General features: G+C 46.1%; 1 protein-coding gene across 3 annotated transcripts in view; it reads left to right on the top strand.

The window, feature by feature from the left end:
* The first annotated feature begins 15391 nt into the window (after positions 1-15391).
* Positions 15392-20659, top strand: part of CABP1 (calcium binding protein 1) — a 34382-nt gene continuing 29114 nt past the window's right edge. For 2 of the 3 annotated variants that reach the window (XM_039505799.1, XM_039505798.1), the window contains exon 1: positions 15392-16124. In XM_039505799.1, coding sequence (XP_039361733.1) covers positions 15510-16124 — 615 coding nt within the window. In that variant the 5' untranslated portion in view covers positions 15392-15509. The remainder of the gene's footprint in view (positions 16125-20659) is intronic. The other variant, XM_039505801.1, reaches the window with a different exon arrangement.

Genomic DNA, 20659 nt, shown 5'->3' with positions numbered 1-20659 from the left:
CTTGATATTTAGTGTGTGTCCCTTACCATATTCTTAAACCTACATGCATATTGGGAACAACTCAGAGATCAAAGAGCTGCATGGCTCGCATCATTCTGCAACCCCTTCCCACAGATATTGCACTTTTCAGCTGGCTCTGAAGCATCACTTCACCATGGGCCTCCTCTCCTTTCCCATTCCCACCTCTTGTTTGTCATGTCCATTCACACCAACAAGACCACTGCTCCTTCACTGTGTATAGCCATTATATAGGGCCAGTGCCTCCATAGGCCATCTGGCACATCCACAGCTGCTAAATCTATACCAGCAGGCCATCTGCTCTTCAGAGTTCCCCCAGCTGCCCAACTCCCTTCACTGCTCCCTTACCTGGCTGCCTTAAATCATTGCACCCTGAACCTTCTGGGCTTATTGGCCCTATTAGCAGTGTCATTTTGTTAATAGTCTAGGCCCTGAAGCCATGAAATAAATAACTGACTTGTCCCTGTTTTCTTATCAGTTAACTATATGACTAGCACACACTTATAAAATAGCCAAGCAGTGATGCTGCAGGAATCATTCCTTTCCCAATGTCCAACTATGAAGTTTCTGTCTGAGACCAGTAAATGTGAAAAGACGTATTCTTCAGTGGGTGACCAGGGCTTGCACTGGGCTGATAGGCAATGGTATGGCAGATCAGCACATCTCTCAAGCTGCTATCTTCTTCCAAATCTCAGCTTTCACTTTTTAAAAAATCAGGGCTTTGTCTACATTTAAAATGCTGCAGCGGCACAGCTGCACCGATGCAGCTGCACCACTGTAGCGCTTCAGTAAAGATGTTCTTTGCCCAACGGGAGAGAGCTCTCTCATGAGCATAAAAAACCTACCTCTGCAAGCGACGTAAGTTTTGTCTGCGGGAAAACTCTCCCGCCAACATAGAGCTGTGCACACGAATGCTTATGTTGGTGTAACTTATGTTGCTCATGTGAAATAATCACTCCCCTGAGCGACACAAGTTTTGCCGACATAAGCTGTAGTGTAGTCATAGCCTAAGTGCTATCTGCACCAGGAGTTAGGCTTATATAACAGCATTGCTCAGGGGTGTAGTTATATCAACATAAATTGCTAGTGTAGACCAAGCCTCAGTGTCTGTCTATGATGGTTGCAAAGAGAAACTAACAAATGTGAAATGAGTAATTGATGCAGAGGTGTTTACATGAACCTGCAGAGAACTTGGGACAATATCTCTGATAGATGGGAACTGCACCATTCATTTCAGTGAGGTGTGAACTCAGATGACTGGTGATGATATATTAAATGTCAACACCATTAGCTATTTCATTTCTCGACTCATCTTGCATAGGCCATGAGATGGTACCCAGAGCTGTCCTTGGCCCATGGTCACAGGATTACCCTTTCCAGCAGCTGTCTTGCCCATTTTCCCTTCTCTGCCCTGGACACAAGCTGGCATTTACCTCTCCTGTTTCAGACCAAGTACTTCCTGCATATCTCACCATCTTCTCTTTGACTTAGGGTTGATGACACTCTTCAGGAAAGCTCAGGAGTTGACAACTACCTCCTCTAAGCCCAAGAGGCCATGATCTAAGTGCCAAGTGTGAGCTGCACTGGTCAGTCTCCATGATCCCAGAGTGGTCAGGGCCATGGAGGGGAGATCAAGAATGTGTGCATGTCAGAGGCTCAGGAGGGATTTACCTTCCTGCAATTCCAATTGCTTGTTTTCTATCTGGGGAAAATCCCTTTTGACAGCCCAGGCGGAGAGCTTCTAATTCCCGTCTACGGCTCATTTTTCACTTCAATCCCTCAGCGAAAGGACTTTAATGCTTGATGGATTCAAACTAAATTATTTCCATTCCTGTGGCTTTGCAAAAGCCTCTAGGGTGTGTGTGTATGCAGGGGAGGAGGGGGGGGGACTTGTTTTCGTTACATTCCGATAATCCCCCTCTCCAAGGGAAATGCAGTTCATTTCTTCATTTAGGAGCTTCTTACTGATGATCCCTCTCATGCTGTCTTTCTGGCTCTTAGATCACAGCAGTGCCCATAGAAGAGCTGCCATTTCAGGGGCAAATTAGTGTCCCTTTCTCCTGCTCCACACCAGTATTTCTAGTACAGATATGTATACAAATAAAACCACCATTGGGATGTGCTCCAGGAATGGTACTGGAGTGGTGGTTGCTTGGGTGGAAACGTGCATCTTCCACAGTCCTTGCCTCTCAACAGGACTCTTTGCAGGGAATGGGGAAGAAGCACTGGTTATGAGACTAGCAATTACAGCCTGGTACATGGCATCACCTTAGCTGAGTTCTATTCCTATTTCTGCCATTGACTCACCATGTGACCGTGGGCAGGTCATGTCCTCTCCTGTGCTTAAGTTTCTCTTACTGTAAAATAGGGATCATGATGTCTGTCTCACAGCAGGAGCAGTGGGTGTGAAAATTAATCTATGCTTCTAAAATGTTTTGAGGTCCTCATATGGGTGGGACTATAGAAGGGGAAAGTATTGTTATTTATTCCAGTCCCAGGCTCTCCCATCAACAAAAGTCACTATAGAGAACGATGAAGGGACACTGCCTGTGAGAGAACTTGTTGCAGGCCCAGACTTTCCCAGTAGGAGGCTCTCTAGGGAATAGTATAGCCACAGAGGCTATGGAGAAGCTCAGAGCTCCTCCAGTCCTAGTGTCTCCCAGAAGGCATCTACTGGGTAAGTAAAGTATATTTTCAAAATGAAATCAGTACTGTTTGCCCAATTATAATGTGATACGAAGTGGCATTTCTCTGATAATAACAACAAGCTGAGGCCATCACGGGCTGTTTCCTGGACAGTGGCAGGAGAGATGGCCTCATCTCTAGAGGAGATGATTGTCTGCTCATTCACTCTGTGGAAGATTTTCTTTCTTTCTTTCTTTCATATATATAGAATAAATAGAATGACTACAGAGTGCACATACCTGAGAGAAGGAAGATACCCTAGTCTCCTCTCCCAGGTTCTCCTCTTTTTGTTGCTCTGTCTCATGACCTTTACAGAGGTTTTTGCATTGATGCTTGAGATTTCTCCCCCACCCCCCGCCAAATATAACACTTCCCACCTCTTCATTTGCCTTTGATCACAGCCTTGCAGATGGCTCTGACATTGTACGCATTCCCTACACCAGTGCAAAGCCTTAATCCTTTTAATAGATGGAGGTTTTCAGTTTAAGTCATTTATTAATATTAATTCTTAACTGTAAAGCATTTTGGTGACATCTGAAAATCTGTCTTACATAACATCCTTATTCACACTTGAGTCCTTCAGATGTGGAGTGCCAGGGAATAACTCCCTCTCTCTTTTGATCTCCCCGTTCTGTCATTAGTCCTTGTGCCTTTAATGCACAAAGTCATTAAAAACATTTCAAGTGTTTAAGCTCAGTTAATGTATATATTTTTAAAAAATCCCACTGTATTATGTGGAATGTGATTTGCTGTCATGTTTGCATTTAAGTGCTGCAGCAGTCAGCAACAGGAGTAGAGCAGATGACTCCATGAAGTCTTCTAGCGGTCTTGTTATGCAGATCTAATGGGAAGACTTTAGATAATAATGTGCGGTATGCTATAGAAACTATGAGATAGAGAGAAGATTTTTCCCAAAGTGCTGAGCGTCGCTAACTTTCTATATGCGACAGCTCTTGGGAAGGGGAGCATGTGATAGAGAACCTAGGACTTGGTGTTTTAGAGAGTTGGGGATCCTGGGAACTAGGAGCAAATAGCTCACTTATTTTTATAGCTATTCCAGCAAAGCACTGAGCCAGGGAAAGGGGAAAAGGATCCTAGCTGGTCCACAGTCATAATGAGCCTTGTTCAGTTTGAAGTTCTTAGGTTTCCTCTGAATTTCCTGAAGATGATTATTCCTTTCCTGACTACAGTACTGAATCCAGTTGGTTCAGTTAGCTGCCAGCCTTTTCCAAATGTCAATTGCAATATTTGCATCTTTAGTGAGTGATTGAAGTAGTCTTTAAAATCAAATACTGGCCTCTTCACTGATGTGAACCTTCCTGGAGCTGATTGGGAGACTTTCTTTAGGCCCAGAGCGCTTTCATACGTGTCCTTACGTCAGCATAGTTGAATAACAGCAGCAGCTGGTATCTTTGACTGAAAATCTGTTCTTACCAGGTTTTTGGCCATATTCTGCAGACTTAAGTTGTTTGCATGAGCTTCTGTAAAGCATCTGAATATTTGGGTGTGTAGGGAAACTAGACTTGAACTCCAAGAGTTTGATCCTTCTCTCAGTCACACTGGTGAAAATCATGAGTAACTCCATGGAAGTCATTGGAAGCAAGCTGGTGTGAGATCAGTATCAGGCCTCTTAATCTTTTGATGTTTTCCCATTATTAGACCATGGGGGACACTCCTATGTCATTGCAGAGCCTCCTTCTCCCCTTTTAGACTAGATAGTTCAAAACCAGGCTGTTGTTTCCCCTGAGCAAAAGACTCCACCACCAAAACTTGTTTTCAATAGGATGCTGTCAGATTAAGTTTGGCTCAGATCTAGGTGGTGTGTAGGGAGGAAAAAAACTTTGATAAGACCTTAAACCAAGATAATTGTTTCTATTAAATTAAAAATTAAGTAAAGTCCAGTGCAAACAGTGTTGTGAGTTTTTCAAGAAATAAACAACACCATCCTGTGTTCATAATCCAAACATTGTTGCATAGAGGTAGTTAGTACATAAGAAACTGAAAGTGAAGCTGACTTGAAACTGACTAGATACCCAAAGTGAAGTGACTGCCCTTTTCAGTTCAATGTACAGCCTGAAAGAAATGCAAAGAGTAGACAAAGAGCATGAATGCTAAATTAGATTTTGAAAATTATTTTAGTTTTCATACACTGTGGGGTTGTTAATAACCAGATAATTTAGAGAGGTGAGCTTGAACATCAAATCTGAACTGCTTCCTTCATCCCAGCTTGGAAAAGGATGGGAGACTGGATCTGGACCTATTCCTATAGTTTTAGGATCAGGGTCACATCAAAAATTGAAAGAAGCCTAGTTTCTTGCTTCTGGCTTGGATGCTGCCCAAGAAGACAGGAAAAAAATCATTTCCAAAATCACAATAGTTAATACTTTGTACTTAAATAGAAATCCTTAAATAGAAATAAAACAGTTTCAAAACACTTTAGAAAGATGGATACCTACTTTACATATAAAGTAACCAAGGCACAGTGAGGTAAAGGGGCTGATTGTTATAGGTACCACTCAGTATGAGAAAACATTACAGCATTTGGCCTCAACTGTCTCAGATAAAGTCACGGGATCAGAGAGGGGACTAGAACACAGGTGTCCTGACTTTCAGCCCCCGTGCTGTATCCACTAATTTGTGCTACCTCAAAAAAAATAGGGAGGTGATTTTTGCCATTGCAGGTAACTTTGAGCGCCTGTGCCTTATCTTCTTAGTAAGATGAAATATGCCCTGTTTGTTGTATTTTCATCTAAAACATGTTCTACTATACAGTCCTAGATAAAACAGCTACTCTTTCCATGTGTGCTAATTTGCCCCTGTAAAAACTTGTCTCCTTGCCTTATGGAAAAGTACTGTAGAGTTTAATAGCAATGAAACCAAGACATTTCTCTAGGTATTTAATAAGGTTATATAAAAATTGGTTTGAAAAACCCTATAAAATGTAATAGAAAATGACAACCTTACAATGGAGGGGTTTTTAATCATTCTATGGAATTTAATAGAGGATGCTATCCCTGCTATAGAATTCAATAGGATGGTTCAGAAAAAATCTATACTAAGGTTATTATTTTCTATTCAATTCTATAGGACTTTTCCATAAAAATTAGGATCCTTCATTCTAATCCAATCCATCCCCCTAGAGGCATGTTAAGAAATTTAACTTCCTTTCTGTATCATGCAGTTTCCATCAGAAATGGAAGTACCTCACATCAATACTTTGTGAACTTTTTCTTGATTTTGTTTTGCCTGCTAGGATTTGTAGCCACCCCATTTTCCATCCATTTTGACAAGGTGCTGGCACAGTCACTCTGTGCTGCTGTGTATGTGAATGTGTGACATTTGCGAATGCACTAACACCTGGTTCCTTGTTCTTCATTTAAAAAAATTCACCTGAATGTGCAAGTGTCCAAGATTTATTTTAGGCCTGCAAATGGGGCATAGAGTATGCCTAGTGCACAGGGATGTAAGTCAGGAGACCTGGAGTCTATTCCAAGCTCCTCTGCTGTCTTGGTATATTTGCTGGACAAATCATGTCAACGTCCTGTGTCTCAGTTTCCCCATCTGTAAAATATGGATAATGATTCTTACCCTCTTTCGGAAAGTGTGTTGCCATCCTGTAAAATGTAGTAAGTACTCAGATCTGGGTTGTAGTCCCTAAAAAAGATTTTGTGCTTTTTGCCCCCCATGTGGAATATTTCTTAATGCAATCCTCTTTATTGTTCACTTTGTGCTCTAGTATATAGGATTCAGTGAAAGCTCAGTTAAGTGACATGGGATTTAAATTCCCAGGGAACGGGGAGCCAAATAAGAGCTATGGCCTGAGGCAAATCTCATCCCAAATCTCAGGTTTATTTGTCTCTCACAAGATTCAGTCTATTAACATCATTATAATTATTATAACAATTTCCAGTTCTATAGCACTTTTCACCCTGAAAGATCCCAGTTCTCTTTTCATACTGTATATCTAGAGATCTTTCTCCCACCACTGAAATGCAGCCATCTCTGAGGTGTGACACCACAAGCATTCTGTATTTATAACAGTACTGTAGGAGGAGAAGTGAGCAAGGACTTCAGTTAAAACTGAATGGAAAGTTAGGCAGAATGGCCCTGATCCTCAAAGGTATTTAGGTGCCTAACTGTCATTGAAATTAATGGTAATTAAGCATCGCATAACTTTGAGATTCTGGGCTAATTAACTATTCAAGCTATTAGGAAATCAGGGTAGTACTCAAACTCTTGCAAAAATATTATTGGATCTTTTAGTGACTATGAATCCTCAGTGCCTTTGTGTTAAGTTTCATGCACAAAATGGTACCTCCAACAGCACAATGCCCCCTAACAGTGTGATAGGGTGTTGGTTCAGCATTGACTCAGAGAAAAGAGGGCTATCTACTGGTCTCAAACTTTTCATATTATGATCAGAGTTTGGGGTTTTTTTTGCCTTCCTCTGCACCACGTGGGTGTGAGTCACTTGCCAGGATTATCTGGGTATATCTCATTTAATCATTTCCTTGCGATTGCAGAGGCCTCAAGCACTGATGTATCTCGGTCTTTCCTATTCCCTCCTATCTCTCCCTGTGAAACATAATCTAGTTTTTTATGGGTCTTGTTTACTTTGGTCTTATTTCGGTTGTTGGGTTTAGTGTGTGGGTTGTGTTGGTGGCCTGTGCTACACAGGAGGTCAGACTTGATGATCTAGTGGTCCCTTCTGGCCTTGAACGCTATGATTCTATATTTGGGTGCCTAAAGTTAGGAACCTAAATCCAATTTAGGCACCTAAGTAAAAGTGACCTAATTTTCAGAGGTGCTGAGCTACTACAGCATTTGTTGATTTCTGTGGGAGTTGCAGGCCACTTTTCCTTAGGAGCCCTAGCCAAGATCTTTACATACATCATTTTAACGCCCAAGTTTGATAATTTTGACCTGAGTCACCAGCACCACCTCTTGCAATCCCTTGGGATTGCCTTAGACAGCTCTCAGGTTCTAAACAGACTTAAACCTGCTTAGCGTATATGAATTAGGTCCTGATCCTGCAAGAATCCCCTTGATTTTAAGGATCAGATCCCAGCCTGAGGTGATGAAGCTTCAAGCTATTGTGGTTTATCTTCTTCCCCACAGTGAACGGGGTTAAGCTGAAGCTGGTCAGTGCATGTCCATATTTTCAGACTCATGTTTTCATTTCTGTTTATTGGCTGTATGTGCCAAATTGTCTCTCCAGAGCTATGTTCTAATGGCACCTTGTTGATTTTGTACCATTAGCTATGTTCATTATGTAAAATCTTTGCAATGAAGGGAGAACAGCTGCCCTGGAGCCTAGAGATAATGAGTGAATCACTCTGACCAATCCAATCTGAGTTTGAGTTCAGGTTATTTATTTTACACCCTTAGCTCTTTTGCTGTAATAACTGAGTTCCCCCTGCAGTGTCATGATGAAAGCTCATGTTTTAGTTGTTATATTGGAGAGACCAATGGATGAAAAGGAGCAACTGCTTGTGTCCTAATTTCTCAAACACTCGGCAGGGGGTGGCAAGATGAAATGGCACAAGAATCTGTCATCATCTGCAAATGGCACACACGGACACTTCATTCCCAGTGAATCCTGAGTTGCAGAAAAGAGCCATTTCCTATCATAAGGTCAAGAGGTGTCCTCTACCAAGGATGGACTGGCTGCAGCAAAGATCACCGTGCTAGGCTATAAATAAAGGCAATAGCAATCGCCTCGGTCCTTCCCCAGTGCAGATCCTTGCTCCCATTCCATCCCTCAAGAAGCCCTCCAAATGCAACCCCTCAGTGTTTGGTAAGTAGGGTGTGATAAATAGAGAGTAGTTTTTCCTTGCTGGCACATATTAAAAATATGCCAAAGCAGGCAAAAATGGAAGACATTTACCACATAGGCAGGGATACTTTCACCTCTGCTCAGTTCAGCTCAAGAGTCCCCCTATCTCTCTGAAAAGAGGGCACTGCTCATATGACCCAGGTGTAATTTTAGGCCTTCCTCTCTTCCCTTCAGGGGAAGAGATCACCCCATCACATGACCTGATTCCTTGGGACTGCCTCACCCTCCCACAGGCTGGAGGCTGGAGGCTGTGAGCTCCCAGAGGAAGCAGGGTGTCTGGGAGACTTGGACTCATCCAGGAAAGATGCTTGGGAGAGCAGGGCTCATCTGGAAGGAGAGTATTGAGAGGTCTCTTGTGAAAACTTTTCCTCTCATGTTAATTGTTGTGCTCAATTAGAGCTAAAGATGAGCCAATTGATAGAACTTTACTTTCCTATTTACTCTCTGGCACCACATGTTTTTTTGCCCTGGAACTTCCACTTGCCATCCACAGACTGGCACCCACGTGTCCCTGATAAAGCAATGTCAATACTGCTTTTATTTTTTTACATCAAGAATTCTTTTTAACACAAGGACTCAGAAATCTACAACTTAATGTGCTGCTCCATCTGCCATGTGGTTTACCCTCCCCTTCTTCAACGCCACAGAATGCCCTGCTAGGTAGAGATGCACTGTGAAGTGGATCACAGTTTGGTAGGGAATGGGTCTGGCTAGAGGAAGGACCACAGTTATCCACTTTGAGTGCAGAGTGAATGGATCTGCAGGGCCAACCCAGCTTTAAGGACTGAGTTAATTCCCTTCCCAGCCTGTAGGGCTAGAGCTGGGTCTGTAAGAGGGAGCTCAGAAGGATGCAGCTCTAGGAAGATTCCTGGGTTTGTTATGGAACTGAGTTGGGGTGAGCTGCTGCTTTGCTGGAGCTTGGGTGAAGTTAGGCCCTGCTCTTTGGCTCAGGGAAGCCCTGCTGTATTTGTCCCTTAGAGGGGCAGGGCATTTCTTACATTTCCTTTTCTGCTTGGTGTGGCCAATTGCAAAGATGTTTAAAGTTCACTGATGTGTGCAATATCATCTCTTGCTCTAAGTGGCCCATCATGATAGCAACACAGGGTCCTAGCCATGCAAAGGTCTGCATCTTTCCCTAGCATCATCATGACAAGAAATGCTGTTTGCCCCTGTATCTTTCTCCTTCACCCCATTGAAGATTGCTCCCATGTTTCATGTCCCCACTGTCCTGCTAGAAGGGCACCACCTGATTCTCCCTCTGACAGGCCTTGCAGCGTCACTACATCCCCTGTAGCTAAGAAGACAAGACAGAGCTTCACTTTCTCTCTCTCATATTTTTCCCTCCTCCTCCTCTCTCCTCTCTCTCAATCATTCTTGGCTCTCTCGCACTATCTCTGTTTCCTGTAGGTTTTCTCTTCTCTCTTGTAGGCTGCTGTCTCTGTCTTTCCATCTCTGCTGCCACTTAGATTGCTAAACCCCTCTTTCTTTCCCATCCCTCCCCAGAGTCCCCACGGGGCCACTTTTGTCCCTTTTCTCCTCAGAGTTATTTGATTGCAGAACTCAGTCCTCTCCTGGCTGCTTGCTGCCCTTCATCTAGTGCTGGCTGAAGTGAGCTTTCTGTTCCCAGTGACACTGCATGTGTAGGTAACCGGAGTGGATTTGATAAAAGTGATTACAGCCAGAACAATAATGCCTTTGTAATGCTGTGGGGATTATTCTTCTCCTATTGAGTAAGACCTAAAGAACAACGCCACATCGTCAAGCAAACAGAACCTCCAGCTGTCAATGCTGTAGCTCCCTTTAGAGACAGACACATGCTTGGCCAACTGCATTTCCCCTGAAGGCAGACACTTGGCACCCTTGTTCCCATTGAAACACGCTGTGATTCTGCATCATCATTTGACAGAGACAGAGAGGTAGTGGATGTGAAGGGCCTTCTTTTGCCATGGGATAAGTCCCCTCTCTAGCAACCCAGCAGCTCTGCCTAGTCCACCTTTGCTTTCAGTTTGTTCATCCTTCGCACTCCTTCTTCCTTTGATGGATGATTCTATAATAAAAATGACCTTCTGGAAGAAAAAAAATCTCTTATAATTTCTATCCTATCCCCTACTCCTTGAACTTAAATTCCTACCCCTTTCCTGTACCAAAATGGGTCTTTGTAGGAGCCTTTCACACACTCTTATCATGCTTAGATCCCCATAAAGGCAACAACTTTCAAGACTAAAACAAGTTCAGTTTCATCTCACTTTCCTCAGGAAAGGAATCCTTGTTCCCAAAAATCCTCAGTAAACGTCTTTCTACCATTATCATTTCAGAATGCCTTTTCAGTCGCAGCATATAAGCCAAATTCTGGTTCCAGCAACATCAGTAGCAAAATGCCCATTGGCTTGCCTGGGAACAGGAGTTGGTCTAGCATGTTCTGGAGTGATTCAGAGGCTATTTCATGAGCAACAGTATTGGGCTCAGCGCTCTACAGAGCACAGAGGAAGAGATGGCCTGTCACCCAAGGAACTTACATTCTACATTAAATAGCCAGTACAGCTTGGATACATAATGCCATAGCTGCTTGTCAGATATCCAAGCAGTGAATTATCCCTTTGAATAAGGTAATGGCCTACTCTTGATCCCCTGGCAGGATGCCACCAATGAGTTTCACAGGGCAAGGTGGGATCCTAATAAGAAGAGAGCGTTCATTTAGTGCACAAGGTTAGTGAGTGAGTTCAAAGCTAAAGCAGCCCTATGGAAGAATGTCTGAACGTGAATGTGGGAGAATGATAGAAAAGGAATGCTCAGGAGGAGATAGAATAGGGGCTTCTGGGAGTCAGGACTCTTCTGTTCCCAGCTCTGTCATTGACTTGCTATGTGACCTTGGGTAAAAGTCATTTTAACTTATCTGTGTCTCAGTCTCTCCACGTGTAAAATGAGAATGAGACCTGCCTGTCCCATACGTGTAGTTGTGTTTGTAAAGCACTTTGAGATGCTCAGATGGAGGTGCTCCTTGGAGAGCAGAGTGTTATAGTTTTAATAGAAGAAGGTAGTGTTACTCCAAATGCAAGTGTAAGGAAGACAAGAACCAGGAAAATGTAATACTGCAGAAAGATCAGTTCCAACGAATCACAAAGCCCATGGCCTCTCCTTCCTCAGCTTGTCCTGGGACATTTCTCACAGCTTGTCCTGGGACATTTCTCACTCATCTCACTGTCAAGCAGTTCCTTAACAGGGCTGCTCCGTAGTCTCTTTAATACAAACTGAAATGTGCTCTTTTGAGTTCCCTTTAGGACAGATAAAACACCCCAGGTTCCTTTGAATCCTGTTCCATTTCTTCCAGGCCCTTTTCAGTAGTGCTAAGGAGGGGCAAAAAGATTCAGATCCCAACAGCAAAGAGATTTTGTTAATTGTTATAAAGACTGGGCAGGATTGTTACCACTTACAGGCAGTACTGCATTCATAATTACCTGCTGGAATGGGACAGGCACCTCCGTGCCACCTGCTGACATTGAGATGCCTATGATTTGGGGAATGGAATTCCATCCTCTTTCTGGATTAGTCTCTGATTTTGAATTACACAAATAGCTTTGACATTAGTGCCATCTCAGGAAGAAGTGAGTGCGCATGTTATGTAATATAATCTGAGTGTCTCAAAGATTCTGTTCTGTCCTCTTTTGTACTGCCAGATGGCATAGAATATCCATTCTCTCTGGAGAGATGTTCATATACATCTAACAGCTGGATTTATGGTGGTTCACTCTGTAACTGGGCACTGTTGTTCCTTGGCATTTGGCTCCTGCAGATCAGCTAGCTCTTTAGTATTCAGCCAGTGCCACACAGTCTCTTGCCTTACACTGCGATCCCAAGATTAAATTGTCTGCAAGAGGACATAAGTGAAGAACTTTAAACGCAAATTTGAAAGGAGGGGCCATTTCAGATTCTCCAAACATGTTCCTTCCCTGATGAGACCTAGGCCTGGGTTAGTGAACAACAGGTGTTAGATCCATGCTCTCACTCTGTCCCATTCTGCACTTGTTTCAGCTGCTGCCTGTTTCCTTGCTGCTCTGTTCTATAACATGGTTCTTAGGCTGCATTGTTATTGACTCAGCGGAGCTGTTTCTTACCTTCATCCCTGAAATGCTCTCCAAAGCGATGAATCACACACCTGCATAAGTGACTCCCTTCCCACAAATGAGGCATCTGCTCAAAATTCTGCAGTGCTCAGTTGGTTGAGACAGGGAACTATAACCCATCTGCTGGCAGTGGTATCACCACAGTCCTCAGAAATAGCCCCAATAACTTCATGCTCCTTCACAGCAAGCAATGTCAAGTAGCACTCCAGTGGTGTGAACTTCCTCACAGCAGTGCACTGTCAGTGCCAGCTGGGACAATATCATAACTCCAGCACGATGGGTTTCCCAAAGCACACCTAATGTCTGTATGAGTTCCTCGTTATGGATTCTCATACCAGTGTGCTGTTGAGTGTGAGCTTCCTTGCAGAAATGCCTCTTCAGTATCCATGAGTCCTCCAGCTACAGTAGTTCTAGCGAGGACTCTGCCTCTCATACATGTAACCATACTGCTTCTGGAGTGCAATTTTAGTTTAATATTATAAAATATGAACAGCCAGTTATACAAAAGGGCAGGTGGGCTGTAATTAAGAGCTAGAATGACAGTGTAGATTTGATCAGGAAATTACTACTGGACAAGTGTCCTCATCACAATAACCACTATCACAACTGGCACTAATTAGCCAGAGAAATTGGACTCTTCTCTTGACCCTAGAGAGGACTTGAGGCATATTGTGGGAGAATCTTGCACTGCAGCTGTTCTGTAGCTAAGCGCCTTCAGTCTCCAGGACTGTTAATGAAACATAAGCACAGCATGCAAAAGTTGGGGAAGGGGAGAGTGTGGCCTTTACTCACTGAGAACATGTGTCTGATAGGAACATTTAGCGTTTTCTTTGTCCAACAACAACTGATTAAATTTTAAAGCCCCTTTTCAAACCTGTCACCCTTTGCGAATAATGTCCTGGGTTTGATTACAGTAAAACTTGAGACACCAATTTCTTAGAAACAAACGTTTATTTATTTTTATAATGGCCTTGAACCAAGGCCCCAGATCCATTACCAGGCTTGCATCTGAGTTCACAGGAAGAAGCTATTTCTAAAATAGTCTGAACAACTGACTCCAACTCTCCTGAACTTTGAGAACTTTGGGATTTGGATGAGGAATCTGAATCTCCACCTTTTGGAGTGTTTTGATCCAGAGATTTGTTCCTGCCAATTATACCAGTAAGAAGTTTGGATCCAGGTCTAAGATTCCAGGGATCAGGGCCGCCCAGAGAATTCCGGGGGCCCGGGGTCTTCGGCGGCGGGGGGGCCCCCCAGGGCGGCGGCTCTACCACCGCCGCGCGAAAGACCTGGGCATGGCGGCATTGTTCGGCTGAGCTCCGCAGCAGCGCCTGCGGCAGGTCGACCGGAGCCGGGGACGACTGCGGCGGGTGCCGTGGTCCGCGGCTCCGCTTGACCCGCCGCCGCCATGCGGAGGGAGGCGGGAGAGAGCCGGACGAGCGCCCCCCGGCAGCCATGCCCTGCGGCAGGTCCACTCGCCCCTGCCGCGGAGCTCAACCGGCCACGCAGCCCCAGAAGAACTCAAAAGGGCCACCTGGGCTGGGGGCCCAGGGCCTCTTGCCCCCCCCTCTGGGCGGCCCTGGCAGGGATGTACCACGTAAGCAGTGTGAGCTCCCTAAAAACAATGCTCAGAAAATGCCTGCTAGAACTCGGTGGAATGTGGAGTCCCCGATTGCAGCGCTAACTACCACTTTCATAGCTGCGGCATCCTCACAGCAATGCACCAGTGGAAGCCATCACTACACCAGTGGGAGCTTTCTCACAGCAGTGCCTTCAACTCAGCTCGCACCTCAGCTGTGTGAGCTTCCCCACAGCAGTGCCCTGCCCCTGACCTCTGCAGTGTGAGCTTCCCCACAGCAGTGCCCTATCCTCTGCAGTGTGAGCTTCCCCACAGCAGTGCCCTGCCCCTGACCTCTGCAGTGTGAGCTTCCCCACAGCGGTGCCCTGCCCCTGACCCCTGCAGCGTGAGCTTCCGCACAGCGGTGCCCTATCCTCTGCAGTGTGAGCTTCCCCACAGCAGTGCCCTGCCCCTGCCCTCTGCAGTGTGAGCTTCCCCACAGCAGTGCCCTGCCCCGACCCCTGCAGTGTGAGCTTCCCCACAGCGGTGCCAAACTTTATTTCTTAGCAGCAGCCTGATTTAGTCCCTTTTCTGCTGTCCGCTTTCCTCTCTTCAAGTTCCTGCTCACACCAAAGAGCTGGGCCGGGGCTGCTTGGAAAATTGATCCCCCTGCAAGTCACGGCGAGGGCCGGTTACCAAGACAGGGGAAGCGTCCTGGGATGTTTATGGTGATGCTCATTTTCTGCCTGACACCGAACCGGCTCCCTCAGCCCCTCCTGGTGGGCGAGAGGGACGGATTCGGGTTTCAGGCGCTCGGACTCCCCTTCACGTTCATGCGCCACACGATCCCCGGTTAAAAATTCATGCAGCTGCCGCAGCGATCTCCATCCTCCCCCTGCCTGCTGGGAAGCTGCAGACAGCGCAGCCGGGCTGGGTGGGAGACGCCACGGAGCGCCCTGCTTGGCTCCCAACGCCCCCGGGTCGGCTCCTCTCGCTGGGGAGGGGAGGAGGAGACTGAGCGCCTCACCTGAAGGAGCTGCGCGTCGGTACCTTGGGCTGCCAGCAAGGGGAGGAGGAGACGGTGCCCTCCAGCCCCCTGCTTCCTGGCGGAGCCAGTGCCTTCCCAGGCCATTGTCTGGAGCTGTCACATGGGCTGTGGTGCTGAATTTAAGCAGATTTCTGAAGGACATGCCACGAGCACTTCCTCCAGCCTGCGGGGACTGCCGGGCGGAGAGCTTCCCCCAGACAGCAGCCGCCACTGGGTTTAAGATGCTTCTGTAGCCTCCCCGAGATGAGCTCGCCCATTGCAAAGAGCGAATCCAAGTCTTCGCTGCTGAAGGCAGGGGGGAGCCGGAGGGCTGCGGTAGGAGCAGAGCCCCAGCCCAGGAAGAGCCATGCCCGGGACGGGAAAGGGCAACCCAGGTACCCAGCGAGGGAGCTGAGCAGCCAGGAGCAGCTCCATGGGGACCCCAGTTCCAGGAGGCCACTTTGCCACCCAGGAGTCAAGGAGAATGGAGTGAAGGGGCTCAAGAAGCAGTCACATGGACAGGGTGAGAGCCAGCCGGAGCCAGCAGAAGGAGGTCCAAGCAGAGGCAGCAGCAAGGAACAAGCCAGGACATCTAGGCATCATCACGAACATCACCATCACCACCACAAGCAGCAGCATCCCAGCCTGGACCAACAGCAGCAGCACACCCAGAGGGATGGGGAGGAGAGGGAGGAGGACTTTTTCTTCGGTCACAGAGAGGTGTCTAGCAGAGAGTCCCTAAAGCTCTCTGAAGGCTCCTCACCTCTGTCCAAATCCAGCAGCAAGTACTCCACCAAGTCCAACAGCAGCGACAGATCCGGGGAACCAGATCCCCTCTTCCACCAGCTGCACCCCATTCTCAGCTCCGTCTTTGGCCAGGTAAGGACCAGAGGGTCTCACATCTGCCCTCCTCCCATCCTCCCCCAGCACCCGCGTCTTTCTGCCCCTTTACACATCTTTGGCTTGCTGGCTCAGAGCCCTCCTGTGCTTTAGAGATAAGCTTGCAGCTATAAATGCACTGCTTCCTGGCTGCCTCTGCAAAACTTCTCTGAGACATTTGCATCACAGTGGTGCAAAGTTAAAGGGGCGTCTTCCTTGCAATTGTGAACTAGGGTGCGTGTGTTTGTGTGGAGCAGGAAGGTTTGTACCGCGGACGGGCACAGGATAGGCTCAGGTGTGCAGGCTGGGAGCTGGCTTTGCGAGTGTCTATTGATAAAGCGAGGGGGGCATCTGTGCACTTTGTGTCTTACCTAATGAAAGAACAAACCCTGTCAGATCAATGGCTTATAGGAATTCCCCTTGGGAGGCGGACACTGCCGCAGCTGCCCCGGTCTGCTGTGTGACAAAGGGTTCTTTCTGGTTGGCTCTGCTGCGCGGTGTGTGGCGCTCTGAGAGATATCAGGCAATTAATTCAATTTCATCCCAGCACCAAAATGAATCCCACCCCTCACCCCATCCCTCTCTCTCCTTGGCTCACTGAAAATCCACTCTAGTTGTCTGAGCTAAATTGTGTCTGTGTCGGGGGGGAGAGGAGGAGTCAAATAATCTGATCTGAAAAACACATGCAGATATTAGGGTCTTTCTCGCACCCTTGCTTTTCTTTATATGTTTACTTCTCCTTAAGGTACATTTATGTGCAATGAGAATATGAATAATTTATGATGGCAGAGCTGTCAGAAGAAGGGAGGGGGACAAAAAATCCTTCTGACCCAATTCTGCAACCCTCTCAGTCAGTGTGTTGAGATGGAACAGATGCCTTCAGTGTTTGCAAGCTCTTTCTGTGCAAAGCTGTTGTTTTAAACTGCGCCTGGTAATGAAATTACCCCTGACAGGGCTACTCTTTAAAAGTGAAGAGGCAAAGGGAGCCTCACTTCCAATTTTCATTTAGAACCATTATGGGATGTTACAGTACTGGGAAATGTAATCTCCAGGAAGATTAATGTAACTGCAATCTCCCAGAAGCACAACTGTAGGTATAAACCAGTAGCCTGAAGTGCTAAACTCCGGTACAGAGAGTGATCAGTGAAACCAGAATTAGGATTTGTGGTTTTGTTTTATAGACAAAGCTGGCTTGGGAGGTTCTGTAGAAATGTCTAGTCAAGTTGGGGTGGTGGAGAGAGGAAGGGAGAAGCAGAACCTTAGTAGTCAAGAGCAAGGACAGTGTGCACCAGGTCTGTTTAGTTCAGTGTCAGAAAGTGCTGTCTACCTCTGATAACCTTGACTGCACTGAAGAAAATCAAACCTCACCTGTTCCCCTTCCCCAGGACTTTGCATCATCAACAATAGTTTGTTTGTTGGGACATGAATATTATTGTTGCAATGGACTCAGAACTAGTATTTCCCCCCAGCCCCACAAAACAGGACATCAAAACTCAGGGATAAAGTCTTTCAGTAACAACATTCAGGGTTCTGGTCAGTGCCAGTGCTCAATTAGGTGACAAAGAGCAATATGCCACCAGCATATTTGGAAATCTGTGGGCTAAATTCTGTTCAGTTACATCTCTGCAACCTGGCTGACAGCAGTGGAGATGTGACTGAGTATGGATTTTAGCTCTGTAGCACTGCATGGCCTCAAAGTATCAGAACCACAAAATAAATCCACACCAGGGTCCCCAACACAAAAGCCATTGTCTACCTAGTTTTTAACTGACCTTTTCCCACTGATGGAAACTGGCTCTGAATGGCATCTTTATTATATCAGTGTTGCCTACCCACTTTCAGGTGTCACCACCTTCTACTGCATGCCATAAACTCTGCAAGATGTAGTCCCCCCAGTTCAACAATGCCGGCTTGCTTACAAGAAAGAAGGGCACAGATGAAATGCTGCTTCTGGCTCTTTTACCCAGTGCATAGCCCCAGTGCCTGTGAATAAACAGAGATCTTTCTTCATAGCCTGACATTCTGTATCTGTGTCTGTCTGCCTCTTGCCTTTTCTGAAAGGATTTAGATGGAATGACCATTCAGTGGATAATGTAAGACAGGAGTGTGGGGTGGGTTGTAGTAGGAACATTTGGGAATGGGTGAACACAGCAATGCAGTAATGCCCTGGTAGCTACAGCATGGAATGCAGAAATAGTTGGATGTAGGAGCACAAAGTAAATAAAATTGTAATTGTAAAGTTCAGGAATGGATGGAGGCCTGAGGACAGAAGCAAGTGCAAGTTTTGTCATGGTAATAGAAGGGATGGAGGCTGTATCCCAGGAGTGGAGAAGTGAATGTTAGCAGTTAGATAGAAATGTGAGTTTGCAGTAGTAGGGGAGGACAGCAAATTATACTTATAGGAACCCAAGTTTCAATCATGGGTGGATCCAGTGTCACAGGGGTGCAGTAATGCCCAGGATTGCAGTATAGCGTGAAAGGAGTTGCAACACCCATTTATTATACACTGTAATTAAAAGATAGCAACAGCACCATACAGTAAACAGTTTCTTTAGTCCAGGAACTTCTAGCTAACACACCCCGCCCACTGTTTTGTTATCACACAGTGAGTGAATCAGTTAAAATAAATTTTCAGTTGCACATTAGGAGGGGAGCACAATGCTGCAGATTTACAGCAACAACGAAGCATGATCCAGGGGCACCAGTATGTGTTTCCCCAATGATACACAAGCAAAACATCCTCCTCTATTTACATAGTGGTGCAATGATATGGCCACGTATGCAGAATGGTACAATCAGACAGGCAGAAAACGTTGCAGGGATGACTTCACACGGTATTTCATTCTTGCAGTAGCAGTGTGAAATAGCAGTTCAGGACTCCAGAGTTGTGTCTTAGGCAGATAGATTTGTAACTGTACAGGAAGAAACACAGAGCATGGACAGAAGTGCTATAAATATATAACTGGTGTGCTAGCACAACTATGTGGTGCATTGATGGTGTATGCTGCAGGCTAATGCTAAGGCACGGTACTGTCAGGGTACGGTAATGCAGAAAGAAGTATTTTATTAACTACACTAAAGGTGCACTGGTATTGTATATAGAGCAATAGTGCAATTTCAGTGCATCGAACTGTACTGTAGTAGTCGAGTGGTGCCTGGATAAACAGATGTGGGGTGGTGTAATAGTGTATTAGTATAAGCCACGGTGTCACATTAGGCTAATGACATGTTAGTGTGTTGGCTCTGTGGAGTAATACATAATATTATAAAAGCATTTTAGTGTGGTACTTATGCTTGGGTGTTGTACAGCCCCAGAGCGACTTGATAGTACAGTCCTGACAATGCAGTAATATAACAACACAGTCCTGGGGCTGTATAAGGAAGTGATACTGGTGCAGTGTGCGCGTATTTTGGCAGTTCAAGGATGGGATATTTGTGTAGTGTTGTAGCAGGTTGGCAGTCTAATGATAGAGTAATATAATATTGTAAAGGCATGATATACAGTCTCATGGCAATTGCACTCTGTGTGATGTTAGCACAGGGCTGTGCCAATCTGGCAGTGCAGTGTTGTTGTAATACCATAAAACAGTGAGTGAAATGTTACTACAGTGCTGGAGGGGAGGATGAATGTGAATTAGTGAGAGTAAAATTAGCGCAGTATTATGGAAATACAATTTTGTACAGTGAACTTAATGCAGTGTTGTTATGGTCCAGGAGTAGTTTCTTAGAGTGGCAGCGTACTGGTGAGATATTAGTGCAGTGGTGCAGTAATGCAGCTGTGTGGTGGAGGGATACTAGTGCAGTGCTGCAGTGGTGTGGAAGAATGGCAGTGGCAGGAGGACAGCAGTGCAGCAGCATGCAGGTGGGAGAGTGGTATAGTAGTATAGCAGCCTGGTGTTCGATGTTGGAGCAGCAGCATGGCAGCATGTTGCAAGGATGGTGGTGCAGTAGAATGGCAGCATGGCAATGGGATGTGGCAGTGGTGCAGAAGTGTGGTACTGTGATATTGGTATAGCAGTAATGTGGCAGTGTGGCAGGAGAGATAGCAATACAGTGTGATAGAGGGACAGCAGTGCAGCATTAGCATAGCAGCAGGGAGAGAGGAGCACAGTTAGCGTGACAGAGGAATAGCACTGCAGCGTTAGTGTGGCAGCAGGGACAGTGGTTCGGGGATAGCCGGGCAGAAGGGATAGCACTGCAGTGTTAGTGTGGCTGCAGAGTTAATGTGGCAGCAGGGACAGTGGCTCAGGGATAGCTGGGCAGAAGGGATAGCGCTGCAGCGTTAGTGTGGCAGCAGGGACAGTGGTTCGGAGATAGCCGGGCAGAAGGGATAGCACTGCAGTGTTAGCATGACAGCAGGGATAGTGGTTCAGGGATAGCCGGGCAGAAGGGATAACGCTGCAGCGTTAGTGTGGCAGCAGGGACAGTGGTTCAGGGATAGCCGGGCAGAAGGGATAGCACTGCAGCGTTAGTGTGGCAGCAGGGACAGTGGTTCAGGGATAGCCAGGCAGCAGGGATAGCACTGCAGCGTTAGT

Source organism: Mauremys reevesii, linkage group 18 (assembly GCF_016161935.1).
Source record: "Mauremys reevesii isolate NIE-2019 linkage group 18, ASM1616193v1, whole genome shotgun sequence".
In the NCBI taxonomy this organism is placed as follows: Eukaryota; Metazoa; Chordata; order Testudines; family Geoemydidae; genus Mauremys; species Mauremys reevesii.
Note: the sequence above shows the minus strand (reverse complement) of the source record. Positions and strands in the feature narration are given on the sequence as shown.